At 42.6% G+C, this 13,196-nt stretch overlaps 2 protein-coding genes across 3 annotated transcripts; one reads left to right on the plus strand and one right to left on the minus strand.

The window, feature by feature from the left end:
- The first annotated feature begins 3,451 nt into the window (after positions 1-3,451).
- LOC104432624 (inactive receptor-like serine/threonine-protein kinase At2g40270) lies at positions 3,452-8,350 on the plus strand. Of its 2 annotated transcripts, XM_018868719.2 has the most exons (11): positions 3,452-3,760; positions 3,859-3,995; positions 4,109-4,247; positions 4,967-5,038; positions 5,135-5,278; positions 5,370-5,510; positions 5,697-6,304; positions 6,717-6,833; positions 6,918-7,108; positions 7,191-7,323; positions 7,487-8,350. In XM_018868719.2, exons 2-11 carry the CDS (start codon positions 3,884-3,886, stop codon positions 8,110-8,112), a joined length of 2,283 nt encoding a protein of 760 aa, XP_018724264.2. In that variant the 5' UTR covers positions 3,452-3,760; positions 3,859-3,883; the 3' UTR covers positions 8,113-8,350. The 2 variants fall into 2 exon arrangements, with proteins under 2 accessions (XP_018724264.2, XP_010043407.2); XM_010045105.3 differs by lacking the exon at positions 6,717-6,833 and having other exon boundaries at positions 3,462-3,760.
- Positions 8,351-8,883: 533 nt separating this feature from the next.
- On the minus strand, positions 8,884-12,145 carry LOC104432625 (pentatricopeptide repeat-containing protein At2g30100, chloroplastic). Its single transcript, XM_010045106.3, is given in 3 exon segments — positions 8,884-9,450; positions 9,452-9,918; positions 10,660-12,145. Coding segments are annotated over 3 exon segments (1,527 nt in total). The 5' UTR covers positions 11,416-12,145; the 3' UTR covers positions 8,884-9,146.
- Positions 12,146-13,196: the final 1,051 nt, after the last annotated feature.

Raw genomic sequence — 13,196 nt, forward strand, 5'->3', positions numbered from 1 at the left:
TTGTGAAACTGGGAGGTGGGGATAGTCCATATTGGGTCAGATTTGAAGGAGCTGAAGATAACTGAATGGCATTGGGCTATAGAGGAAGCACATGTTAGAATATCTAGTTGGACATAGTTTTATGTGAAAGTTACTACATTCATTCATCGAATTAGTGGGTAAATAATGTAAACAGGAATGCATCAATACACATTCATTTAGCAGATGACATCAGTTTTCTCACTCTGTGTTGCCAAATCCACTTAATCAGCAATGTTCAAGAACCAATGACTTCTAATGAGCCGCAACGTGTGAAGGCAAGCAAGCCCGTGGATGTTCGAGGCCCATCAATATCCTAAGCCTCATGACAACGATTAACACCTAGATTTCAAGCTAGGCCCAGCAAAGATGCGCATTCAAGCCAGAAGAGATGTACGGGTACTACTCCTATTCAACCTCACATTTTCCCGGATTTTGCTGATATGCATCTCCCAATGGGGAAGAACTGTGGCGACCCAGACCTTGAGGGTGAACAGCGTGGCCAGGATGGGAGGGGAGGTTGCACCGATGGGTGGCTGTGACCCAAAAGCTGGCGAGGCTAAGCGCATGTTTTTTGTCCCATATCGTCGGGGGAGTCTTGAATTAGTTGATAAGACTTGGATTCTTTACTTGTATAACGCATTTTAAAACTGTGTAGGCAGAGGCTCAAAATGGACAATGCTACGTAGTGCTGCGGTAGTGGTACCCTTGTGGATCCTCACAAGAACCACAAGCCTGGAAGGCTACAAGTCGTTAGGTGTACGCATTGAAGAAGATACAGAAAGCAACACTGCAATGATTGATCGGCCTGGCCACTATCTTTGAGTGCGAGTGTGTGAACCTCCAAAGCTTTGCTTTTACGAACAGTCTCCACAACCTACACAACTCTCTTTCAGTGCCCCTCAAAGAAATGGAACCCCTACCGATTATTCGATTCTTGTACCTTTTTCTTTTGGCTTTTTTTCCTTCCTATGTGGGAAGAAATTCAGCAACTAGTCTAGTCCCACCAAAACGACATTGACACGGCAATATCCAACGAAGTGTTAAGCCATTAAGATTCAAGAGTCGGCTCACAAATTACCGAGCAGGAGAATGTCAAACAGCCAAAGCATGTTTCTTCTAGTGCAGCAAACTTTCCTAGAAATTCAGTAGACCGCGTGAAACTTGGGCCAACAAGATAATCAATAAGATACAATCCAGTTGGGCTATGGCATGACAGATTCAATGTCACAGGTCGAACAGGTCGCAGAGCATTTTCCTAATGACTTCATGAGGTCATTTAAAGCATAAAAAACAAATGGTTTGAAAAAAAAAGGCCCACATCAGATGAGGAGTCTGAGTCTCACTCATCCATCATAAATGCAACACCTACATTAAGAAATAAGATTGAGTAATCAGGAGCAAGATCATACAGATGAGGGCCCACTTCGACACTGTTAAAGAATGGTGGTGATTCGGTCGTGGATCTTGCTGTTGTTGCCCCATTTGTCGATTGAATATGCTAGATAAGAGGAGAGCAACAGAGGAGGGCCTTCGCGAGATGATCCAACCTTATGTGACCGATTTGCCCAAGAAAAACCGGACAAACATATGCGACCGAAAAGTTAAGATGAAGATCGTGTACGGTGGTGGACGGTCTGATTGCAAGTTCTCGCTGCTTCTGTTCTGATGTAGTCACACATACAGCGAATTGGCCCCTCATGATCCCTTTTAAACCTCATTGTATATCACTCATTTTAATGCCCGAGCTGCCGGCAGATCGTGTACAATATGGGCGGAATCAGTTTCGGTGCATTCTCAATTCAGAGTAAGGCTTATAGGAATCTATTTGCGTGACGAATTTTGAGTAAAGTGTGCGCAAATGGAGCAGAATCTTGCCAGCATTCCCGCTCTTTAAGATACCCAAATCACATTAGAATAGGAGCAAAGGCACTATCAAGATGTAATAAAGCTTCTCTTTTCTAGTTTTAACTTAAACTTTCCCAATGGGTGTTGGGAAGCCTTGGAAGATTAAGTTGAAGCAGGTGGATGATTACCCAGCGTAGTGGGAAGAGCAACCGTCGCTGTTGCTTGAATATGCAGTCTCAATCTCTTGCCAGAGAGGGAAAAGCATTTCCCTTGTTTTAGTTCATCTGACTTTAATTTTTGCGCATCACATTGGGGTCTCATTCACACTCTCCAAAGATTAGAAATCAACATCGTCTTGTTCTTTCTTCCAATAAGCGAGTGAAATCTGTCTGCTGAATACTTCTCTTCCAAGCCATGATCTGAGCACTGGACCACAGTTTTTCGATGCGGGGAGTCGACCTTAATCAGCATACTTTAGTGGGGTCACGTCAGAACAACTGAAATCCACAAGCAGACACTAGTTTTCATTCCTTTTCTGCAACTGGATCGAATCCGTCTACCTGCTTTATTCTATAGAGGTTTTTACATAATAGACTTTCTTTCTTTCTCGTCAACTTTCCACTATTCTCGACGCTTGTAGCCGTGAACAGTCTACCATAACTCTTAAAAGTTCAATACTATTCCTGAAGCATACTCATTGTTCTCGAGTTTGCAAGACCGGAGAAACTTGCGAGCTCGCAAGAGATCGACCGGCGTACTGTGCTAAATCACCGCACATAGGATTCAAGGAACCTTCCCTTTTAACTCGAGTCATGAGAAAGTATTGTCTTCCAGCAATCCGTGCAGCTCGAATCATTAAAATGACAGTAGCCAGCAAGGTACAGGTTCAAACCTTCCTACCTCTCTCCTCCCTGGTTCCATCAGGGAGAAAGCGATGGCTTAATTAATTTTTGACTTGACAAAGTGAAAGGCAATCAAGATCTGTATTTGTCCGTTTTGACATTATTATTGTTGCTGGCCAAGCTTGCATAATTTCCCATAATTCGATGTCCTTGTCTCCAGAAGTTAGTTGACGCAGACCCGTTCCAGTAAAATGCAAGATCTACGGAATCAATAAACAAAAGCCATTTTCGTTAGGTAAACGGGGGTGGTAGAATGATGTCCGAAGCAGGGCTGCAATATTGAATTCAGCAACCATAAGGGAAGAGGTCAACCGAGGCATGTAATGGAAACGAAGTGCGACATGTAAATTTAAAAAGCCCCGAGTTTCTCGCATTCAACGCCAAACAATCTTTTCTCTCCGCCCCATTATTCTCAGCACCTTATGTCGCAGAATAATGCAGCGCGCACATGTACATGACCTGGTATTTCTCATGCAGCAACAAACGTTTCACACTAAACAAATCCCTCCGAAGACTTTGATTGCATCCGAAGGCAAAGGCCCATTCGCATATATCCGCAAGGACTTGGCTTTGCCTTAATAAAATTATATTTTCTCTCAACGAATTTTCTCTTTTTTTTCTTCTTTTGGCTTTACAGACCTGAAAATTGGGCAAAGAAAAGGAAAGGCTGGAATAGCACGTGAGAGGCACGTGGCTGTGGGCTGGTTAAAACGACACGCTTTGGGAACAACGCACAGACATCCGCCTCATTCCGGCGCAAGGAAAAAACATTAAAAAGCCAGGTTTTTAATGTTTTTCTAACTCTGTTTCGTTCTTGATTTCTTACCATGAAAAGTTCACCGACGTGGCGGCGGTGGTGGACGCGGTTTCTTCTCTTCCTCTCCAAAGCTTAGCTTGCACCTGCGGAGACTCTCCCCTCCCTTCTTCACTTTGAGCTCCTTCTCTTCACGTTCCTTTCCGGTCCGCAGGCACTCTCACGCCAGCCGAAGTTGGTGGGCTTTTCAACCTCTCTTTTTCATCGTCTTCTGCGTGTCAAAGTTGACGGGAATACAGAAGCTTGTCCTCCTTCCTCCGTTGTTTTCTGGACCAGGCTCGAGGGGGGACTACGAGGAAAGATGGATGGCGGGTCGAGAATGAATAGAGCCAAGCTCCGAGTCGCGGTGTTGATGGCGGTTTTCTTAGTCTGCGTCGAAAATCTGAGCTTCTGTTGGTCTCTCAACGGCGAAGGTACGTGATTTATATACATGTCCCTCGCGGTTGTGCTCTCTGTTCCGTTCTTATCTTTTTTTTCCTGGAAAGATGATATGAATTATGAAGGATGGAGATGCGTCGCGATGCAGGTGTAGCGTTATTAAGATTTCGCGAGGGAGTGGAGAGAGATCCTTATGGGGCTTTATCGAATTGGAAAGACGATGTCGGAGTTGTGGATCCCTGTTCGTGGTTGGGTGTGGAGTGCTCGGACGGACAAGTAGCGGTCCTGTGAGTTTGATATCTAACTTTTTCTGCTCAGGCAACATGTGAGGATTTGCAGTGCCATCACAATGCACGCTGCTAGCATACATAGATAGGAATGCTACATATGTCTATGCAGCTTTCGTTCATACATAGATGTAGGATCGAAACAGTTAGGTTCTTTGGCTATGGATGATCATTGAAGAAGTCTAAGCTGCATTTTCAACAGATAGGTTCTGATAAATCTGGAATATGTCAAACTTGTGCGGTGATTGTATGGTCACAATGCTTCAGACACAGTAAAAAAGCATCCATTTAATCAGTTTTCTTCAGAGAAGAAACGGTGAAAATTCTTCACGGTAGAATTTTCTCAACCACGTTGCTCGACTGTGCCATGGATGGTCTGCTTGTTAATGAATACCTATGGTTTACGCCTTCTAAGTAGTGCAGATCATGTTCTAGCTAGACGTGCAATCTTTCAATTCAGTCACGCTAATAATTCTCAATATCCTCTTTCATACATGTGCACTGCTGGTCTGTTCATGTCATAGTCGAAGCATTTACAGCTGCTCAGAATTTCATGCTTTAGATCTGGATTATATACTTCTTTTCCATCTTCCTGCCAAAATTGCAATTAATCATCTGATAAATAATGATTATAATTCATCTCCATTTTTATGTTACTGATTCCTGCATCTCTGATTTTCCATTCTTGATCTAATTATTTTGCCTCGCAATCCATGCAGGAACTTGAAAGATCTTGGTCTTGAGGGAATGCTAACTCCTGAACTGGGGAAGCTGACTCATGTAAAATCCATGTAAGCATACACATGCTGCTGGTAAAGAATAAAAAAAAAAATTGATACGTGCTGATAATATAGGTATTTGATTTAATTTTTCTCCTTCCTCTACAGTATTCTACGCAATAATTCTTTCCGGGGAAACATCCCTGGGGAGATTGCAAAACTGAAGGAGCTGGAAGTGTTGGACTTGGGATATAACAATTTTAGCGGCTCTTTTCCATCTGAGCTTGGCAATAATCTGTCCCTCACAACCCTGTACGTTGATTTATTAACTGTGCCGTTCACTTCCTTCTAAATCAGAATCCGCTGGATCTTTATTAAACCGATTGCTTCATCTCTAATGCAGATTACTTGACAACAATGAGTTCATGGGTTTTATCTCTCCTGAAATTGATGAGCTGAAGACAATCTCTGAATCGCAGATGCATGAAAGGCAAGAAAGTAGTCTTGCCATGGGAGCGGACTCTAATAGCATGACTATTATCCGGTAAAAGATTCGGAGCTTATAGCTGATATGGTAGTTGCTTAGCTTCATTTTACGCAATGTACACTTTTTACATCAGATGTTCAATTGGAATTTGACATAAATCAAGGTCAAACTATTACTTTATAGAGTTTTTACGATACTATTGGATTTGTATCTCACTAAAGGTAATTTCAATATTTATTTTAGGAATGGTGTTCATCCTCAAACTGCAACTTACAGGAGGCAGATACTGGCAACAGAGGCCTCGAAACCATCCAAAAACAGTGGGGACAAACCTAATAAGAAGAGTTTTGAAGCATCGCCATCTCCTGCTCCGATACCTTCTTCACATGGTCTCAAGTCACCTTCACCATCACCTTCACCAAATTCACATCCACGAGCACACTCAAGGGGTCCATTTTTCTCACCAAAATCATCAGTTGCTCCATCACCCTCCCCGTTGGAGCCTATTCCCCCTTCCCCATCAGAATCTCCTCGGAGCATCTCTCTGACTCCTTCACCCTCACCAATTGTTACACCCGTTCATGCACCGACATTACCAAAGCATCCCATTGTTGCACCCCCAAACAACTGGATCACAGCGCCTTCTCCTATTTCAACTTTTGGTCTAAATCCTAGTACTCACTCCAACAGGAAGCATCAAATGGTTATCATCACTACGGCAGTAATTGCAGGGTCAGTAGTAATCTTAATATCAGCTGCTGCCATGTTCTTCTTCCGACGCAATAAGGTGGTCACAGTGAAACCTTGGGCCACAGGGTTGAGTGGGCAACTGCAGAAAGCTTTTGTAACAGGTAATCATTGTTCTTGAGGGAAATAAGGGCAGATGCCAATAGCTGTAGTAAAAGTAAGAAGTTCCAAGCAATTAGTTTAGCAATTCAGTATAAAGATAGAAGCATAAGTCTATCAGCAAGCGGGTTAGGATCTTGAATTCATTATAGAGAGTTCCGAGAATGTGAGACCAGGGTACATTTGTAGTGATGGCATCTGAACTATTCTGACAAGAGAGTGAGAGACTAATCTTGCTTTCCCAAAACGATAAAAGCTCTAGCATGGAAGATTGATCTTGTGAAAGCACATATATCTTGAGCAACTGAACCTTCTGAGGATAGGCTTGAGAAAATGGTAGTTCAGAAGAAAACCCCCTTGTCTTTGCCTGTAATATCTAGTCTTTTTCACTGAAAAAGGTTATAATTATCCTAATAGGGTCAAATTTTGGATTCCATAATCTACGTCATAGGAAAAGTGAAGGGGAACTCCCACCCTCCTTTACTGTGTGGCACATATACAGAACAAACTTCATCTTCCAGTCCTTCCACTCAGGTGCAACCGTGCAAGAATTACTCAACTTTTCCGGACCAGTATGTTTTTTTTTTGTCTGTTAATGGTGGAGTGTTTTCACTTCAGGGGTGCCCAAACTACAGCGGTCCGAACTTGAAGCAGCTTGTGAGGATTTCAGTAATATAATTGGCACTCTATCAGATGGCACGGCTTACAAAGGGACATTGTCTAGTGGAGTCGAAATCGCTGTGACCTCAAGTGCGGCTGCATCTCCTGATAACTGGTCAAAAGACTTGGAAGCCCAGTTCAGAAAGAAGGTAATTGAGCAACTCTTTTTTATCTGCTCCTTTTGAGCTAGGCTCTTGTGGAAGTTAAACATTTGCGCTGATCAATCCTCAGATAGACACATTATCAAAGGTGAACCACAAGAACTTTGTGAACCTTATTGGCTTTTGTGAGGAAGAGAAACCTTTCACGAGAATGTTGGTTTTTGAGTATGCGCCAAACGGAACCCTCTCTGAGCATCTGCACAGTAAGTATTTTTGACTTGCGAACATCCTTGTATCCATGTAATGAGATATCAACCAGTGGGAACAAGCATGGACACATTCTATGGGGTCGGGCTCATGCATTACAGAATGTTAAATCCCAATGGTATCTTATTGGTTTTGATGATTCTTTTGTACATCATGCAGTCAAAGAATCGGAGCACTTGGACTGGGGAATGAGATTACGGATAATAATGGGCATATCTTACTGCCTCGAGTACATGCATGAGTTGACACCGCCAATAGCACATGGGAATCTGCAGTCTTCATCCGTGTTCCTGACCGAGGACTATGCAGCTAAATTATCAGATTTCAGTTTCTGCAATGACTCAGTAGCCACAAAAATTGGATCAGCTGCTGTCGAATTCTTGGAAACACCGACAGTCGATCCAGAGAGTAATGTGTACAACTTAGGTGTCATTATATTCGAAATAATAACCGGCAGGATCCCGTACTCGATGGATAACGGTTTTCTAGTCGACTGGACAACTAAGTATCTTAGAGGGGAGATGCCCATAAAGGATATGGTGGATCCAACTTTGAAATCTTTTAAAGAAGATGTGCTCCAGAAATTGGTTGCAGTGATGAGAGAATGTCTCAATCCTAATCCTCACGAGCGACCAAGAATGAGAGAGGTCATGACCAAGTTGAAAGAGATCACAACAATGGAACCTGATGTAGTTTCCCCAAAATTATCTCCCCTTTGGTGGGCAGAACTTGAAATTATGTCAACAGCATCAAGCGAAGAGGTGAAGTCCGAACCTCGGGGGTAGATTATAAGACATGCTGAAGGTCTTCGATCTTTTACCTGGTTTCTCTGTTGGGCATCGGAAGCAGCTTGTGCAGAGTATACACTAAGCTTTTTTTTAGAGGTTTGCGGTTCTTGTAGATAAATGAAAATGAATATGGGAATCGCTCTGGTTTGCTTTACTTTCTGCAATGCAAAACCCGATTGTTACGTCACGCATGAGATCATGCCAATAAAATCACCATAGATTGTTTTCTTATATTGGCCCCACCTAAGTCCATCTCCGTGGTTCTCACTCCCTTCTGTTCTAATGCTTCCTATTACTTGGAAGCTCTTCAATTTTGGGGAGCATTTCTTCCCGAAAGAGTAATTTCTATACAAAGATGGGCTCTGTTGGACACAAGCCCTGGTTTCCCTATTCTCTTTGCAGACCCAATAACAGGTGGTGAGGATAGTTATCTGTATCTCTCGTACTCATATTAGAAGTTACTGTTAAAATACATCCAGCAGGTCAATGCTAGCTCAAACTGCGGATCACACATCTTTGGTTCTGGCTACCCAAGAAAAAGTCTACCAACTCAATTCCAGATCAACTCTAATGAACATAACCAATTAAGTATTGTTCACCAGATCATAGCTCCATCTATTCATTACATAGCAGTAGCAGAAGGATTAGTGCTTTACAGACAGACTAAAGTCATGTTAGATTACCAAGCATAAATTATAATAAGTGAATCAAGAGAGACAGCAATGCACATAAAAGCACCATGGAAGACGAGTAAATATTAGAACTATATAATGCTAAAATATACCTGTAGGTCGTAGCTCATGTATTTATGTATTAGACAAAATATATACCGAACAATTCCTCATGTTTACAGACACCACCGTGTAGAAAATGCGTTCATTTCGTAACCAAGGACACTGATACATTGTACAAAATTTACAAATCGAGAAACCGTGGCTAAACAACTTGCATGTAGCGCTGTATCTTAAGAAGTCATTGACCCCAAACATAAAGTGATATATAGGAGTCTCTGAGCTCTTTATCTGAACCATTTAAAGCATCCGCACGATCCAAAGCTTATGTTTCTTAACATAGACATAAACCAGACAAGGTCCAATCAAATTGGCATCGGAAAGGCATTTGCAAAGCTTGAGATAAGCACCCACATCTCCTGATTGTTGAATTCTACTTCTCAAGCCCTGCAGCACAGCTGCCCGATCCAAATAGTCTGGATACACACCCAAGTCAAGCATTTTAATTAGAGCATCAGCAGCGTCATCAAAGTGTCCACCTTTAATATAACCTCTCAACAACCATGAGAAGGTTCTTTTCTTCCGCATTGAACTAGCAGTCTGTTCTAGTAAGCAAGCGTCCTATAGCATTGACCTCCTTCTGGGAAGCACAGATAGCTAAAACAATGTCATGAAGGTCACTATCAGCTTCCTTACCCACAAGCTTCATTTCCCAAAGTTGTCTTTCTGCTTCAAGGCCATGACCAGCACATATATACATGGCAAGAAGCCTCTCATGAACCACTCCATGAAGAGAGGAGCCTCCCTCTTCTATGACCCATTTGGATAAGCAGACGCCATCAGCCAGGAGATCTGACTGATATTTATCAATTAGCACAACGTTTTCAACATCAAGATTAGCTATCAAACCATCCTTAGCAAGTCCTTTCAGCCTGCGCAAGGCTTTAGCAAATTCATTTAGCTCTTTAACAACAGCAGTCATTGCAATGAGGTAGCTGTAAACCTCTGGCCTTAGCCCTGATTCTCTGAGATGTATCACCAATTTGACAGCATCCCTGTACTTGCCATCAACCTGCCACATACAGAGTTCAGGAATTGAAGTTTGGTAAGAAGTCCAACCAATTTGCTTGCCAGCCAGAGTTACCAAGGTCAGGATTCCTTTGTGTTATTTAAAGCACAAGCTTTTGCTAGGGCTTAGCATTCAGTTTAGTTCAACATGGTATCCAGGTAGGTTCTATGTTCTAAGAACCTGAAACCCAAAGTAAAAGTGGAGTAAAAAAATGGTGAAAATTACATGTCCATTTTGCTGGGACTCAAGAACAGAGTTACTGCATCTTGTCATTTCTCAAGTCACCTATAGCTAAGAATAGGTGTAAATGCAATTAAAAAAAAAAAAACAGAGGAGGAAAAGACCAGTTCACATGCTGAAGTAGGAACATTCTGATTCCAGAACCGATTCTACAATGGTTAGGGCTGGGAAGGTCCACAGTTCTGCCCTCAGAACCGACCCGCCCATGCTCACAACAATGTTTCAATTATAAGTGACATGCATATGCCATAGTAACTATGTTTCATGAACCGGCTATGTGATTTTCACATGGAACCCATTGTAACCAGTCAATAATGCCCACGCATCCAGCTACTAAAGTGATGCAGAAAGTCATTGAACACATTCCCCCAATACAAAAGACTTGCCCAAACTGCTGCAGAAAGAACTATAGCACCCAAATACACTTACCAAATAACAGCCTATAATTACTAATACAAATTTCCATTAAACAGGACCATAGATCAGAAAAGCAAGGACACTCACCATCATCTTCCAAGCCAGATACCCAGTTGGGCCTCCTTTATGACCCTCACCATCATTATCTGAATAAGCAATGCCACGCCTCAACACTTCCTTGACGAACAGAATTGCCTCGTCCTTCTTTGCGACCTCCCAATACAATGAAATCACCTTCTCAATCATGCTAAAGCTAGGCTTTAAGCCGACACAGTCCATGTCGACCAGGAGGTTGACCACATCACCGACATCATGCGCTCCTTCGATCAACTTCTTCATCCAACCGCACATTAGCGCAACCATGAGCTCCATGGTCTCCTTATCAACCCTATTCTCCTTCTTCAACCACTCAAAAACCTCGAGCGCACACCACGAGTCCCTCCCCTCTTGAGAGAAGTACACAAGCACTAACTGCAATTCCCGCGCCGAGAGACGGTCATTCATCTCCTCGAGAACATCAGACGGCTCCCTCGTCATCCGCTCCAATTCCTCGATCGCCTCGAAGAACCCATCGCCCATTTCATCTTCATCGTCGCTCGTCACGAATTCCTCCAATTCCAGAGACTTGCTCAGCGAGAATCTGGGGAACCTCCTCGGTCCAGCGGTGAAAAAGGGGTGATTTTTACGGCCGCGAATTCTCGACGGCATTCTCAGATAACAAGCCACGGCGCAATTCCGCTTACATGTCGGAAAAAGCTGATTCGCAGCCGGTTGATGCGAAAAGGAAGGCAAAGGCAAAAACCTCAATTTCGTGGGAGAAGCAAAGCCATATGCAGAGGCCATATTATCAAGTCTTCGTCAGACGCAATTCTTCGAAAGTAGAAAAGATTCGACCCCAGGAGATGACCGAGATAAGAGAGCAGTAGTGACGTCGAATGCAAGGCTGGAGACACCAGGAGATAAAGCCCGCGTCAGCCGAGGGGCATTCTTGAGACACCCAGTTGACCGGAGCTTCGCCTAAAAGGAGGAGACCTTTTGCTCCCTCTTCCGAGAGATTTTCAGCAGCACCCAAAGGGTAGGAGTGAACTCCAAGTTCAGCCAATTGGAAGGAAACACAAATTCCAGCATATATTCCTTCCAATGACCAGGCGATTAAAAAATGACCGAAGACCGATGAGAGAGAGAGAGATGGATAGAGAAATGCTAACCGACGGGATCAGGCCAAAGGGAAGGGCGAAACGGAGACCAGAAAACCGAACGGGTTAAGGCTCTGGTGCGGTGGGGGAGGATAATTGGTGCTCATGGTGATGATTAGTGAGGGCTCTCGGGTTGAGGTCGAGGTCGTCTGCGCTTCAATGGCTGTCCTTTGCGCTTCGCTGCCGGACAAACGAAGAAAACTTTGCTGCGACACTGTCAGACTTCGGAACAGGACAGTCCAGTCGGCGTCCGACCCATTTCTTCTTTCGGCTGTATTATGTGTCACTCGGTCATGTAATTCACGTGTAGCCCGCCCATTCTCTAGAGTGGGCCGGGCCAGGTCAGGCCCAGCCCACTAATGTGGCAGATCATGGCCCAAGTTCTGGTTAGTCCCTGCCTTCAATAAATTTCGATAAATTGGTCCCTCACGAGTGCGTGACATTGACAACTACCTATTTCATTCCAGAAACAATTTATCTATTCCGCACTTGTTTAAAATAAAAATCCATTTGATAAACTTATTCGCTTTTTATTTTTAAAATAAATTTATATTTCGAAATAGGTTTGGAATAGAAATCGTAAATAAAAATTTTCTATTTCTTTATTTCGGAACAAAAATAGGAAATAAAAAGTTTCTTATCGTTTGTCAATCGATCATTCATCCGTTGTCGCCGACCACCGTCCGTCGGCCGCCGCCCGCCCGCCCGCCGCCCCGGATCACCCTCGCCACCGTTGTCCATCATCGCTATCCACCGATCGTCCGCCATCGTCCGAAATGAATAAATTTTGTGTCATTATCAAACGAATTTCTATTTTTAGAGTACAAATTTTGTGTCATTATCAAACGGTTATTTTTGCTTAAAAACTCTTCTAGAAATAGAAATAAAAAAATTTATTTATGTTCAAAAACTATTTAAGAAAAAATGGTTGTCATGCGCGCCCTTATCAGCAAAGCCATTCCTCTAAAAAAACCCCAAACCTTACGTCCAATCCCAAATTTATCCTCAACTTTTCTTTTATCTCAAAAAAACCTAAAATTTAGGTCTAGTACTAAATCTACCTTGAATTTTGTTTTGTCTAAAAAAAATCACTAAATTTTAATATATTCTTAAATATACCCCATGGTCCAGTCCCAACTTAATGTAACATTACCACATTGATAATAGATATACATTGGTAAGGCAATATGGAAAATTATCTTCAAAATAAAACCATTCTAGATGTAAAAAATTAGGGATGACGAACTGCAACTTTTGGATAGAGGGTTAACGGGGGCAAATTTAGGACTAGAATAAAAAAATTGATGATTTTCTTTTAGATAAAAAAAATTGATGTAAATTTAGGATTGGATCTAAAGTTCAGGGTTATTTTTTCTAAGACAAAAGAAAAGTTTGGGATAGATTTGGGACTAAACCTAAATTTTGGAA

This window comes from Eucalyptus grandis, chromosome 2 (genome assembly GCF_016545825.1).
Source record: "Eucalyptus grandis isolate ANBG69807.140 chromosome 2, ASM1654582v1, whole genome shotgun sequence".
Taxonomy (NCBI): domain Eukaryota; kingdom Viridiplantae; phylum Streptophyta; class Magnoliopsida; order Myrtales; family Myrtaceae; genus Eucalyptus; species Eucalyptus grandis.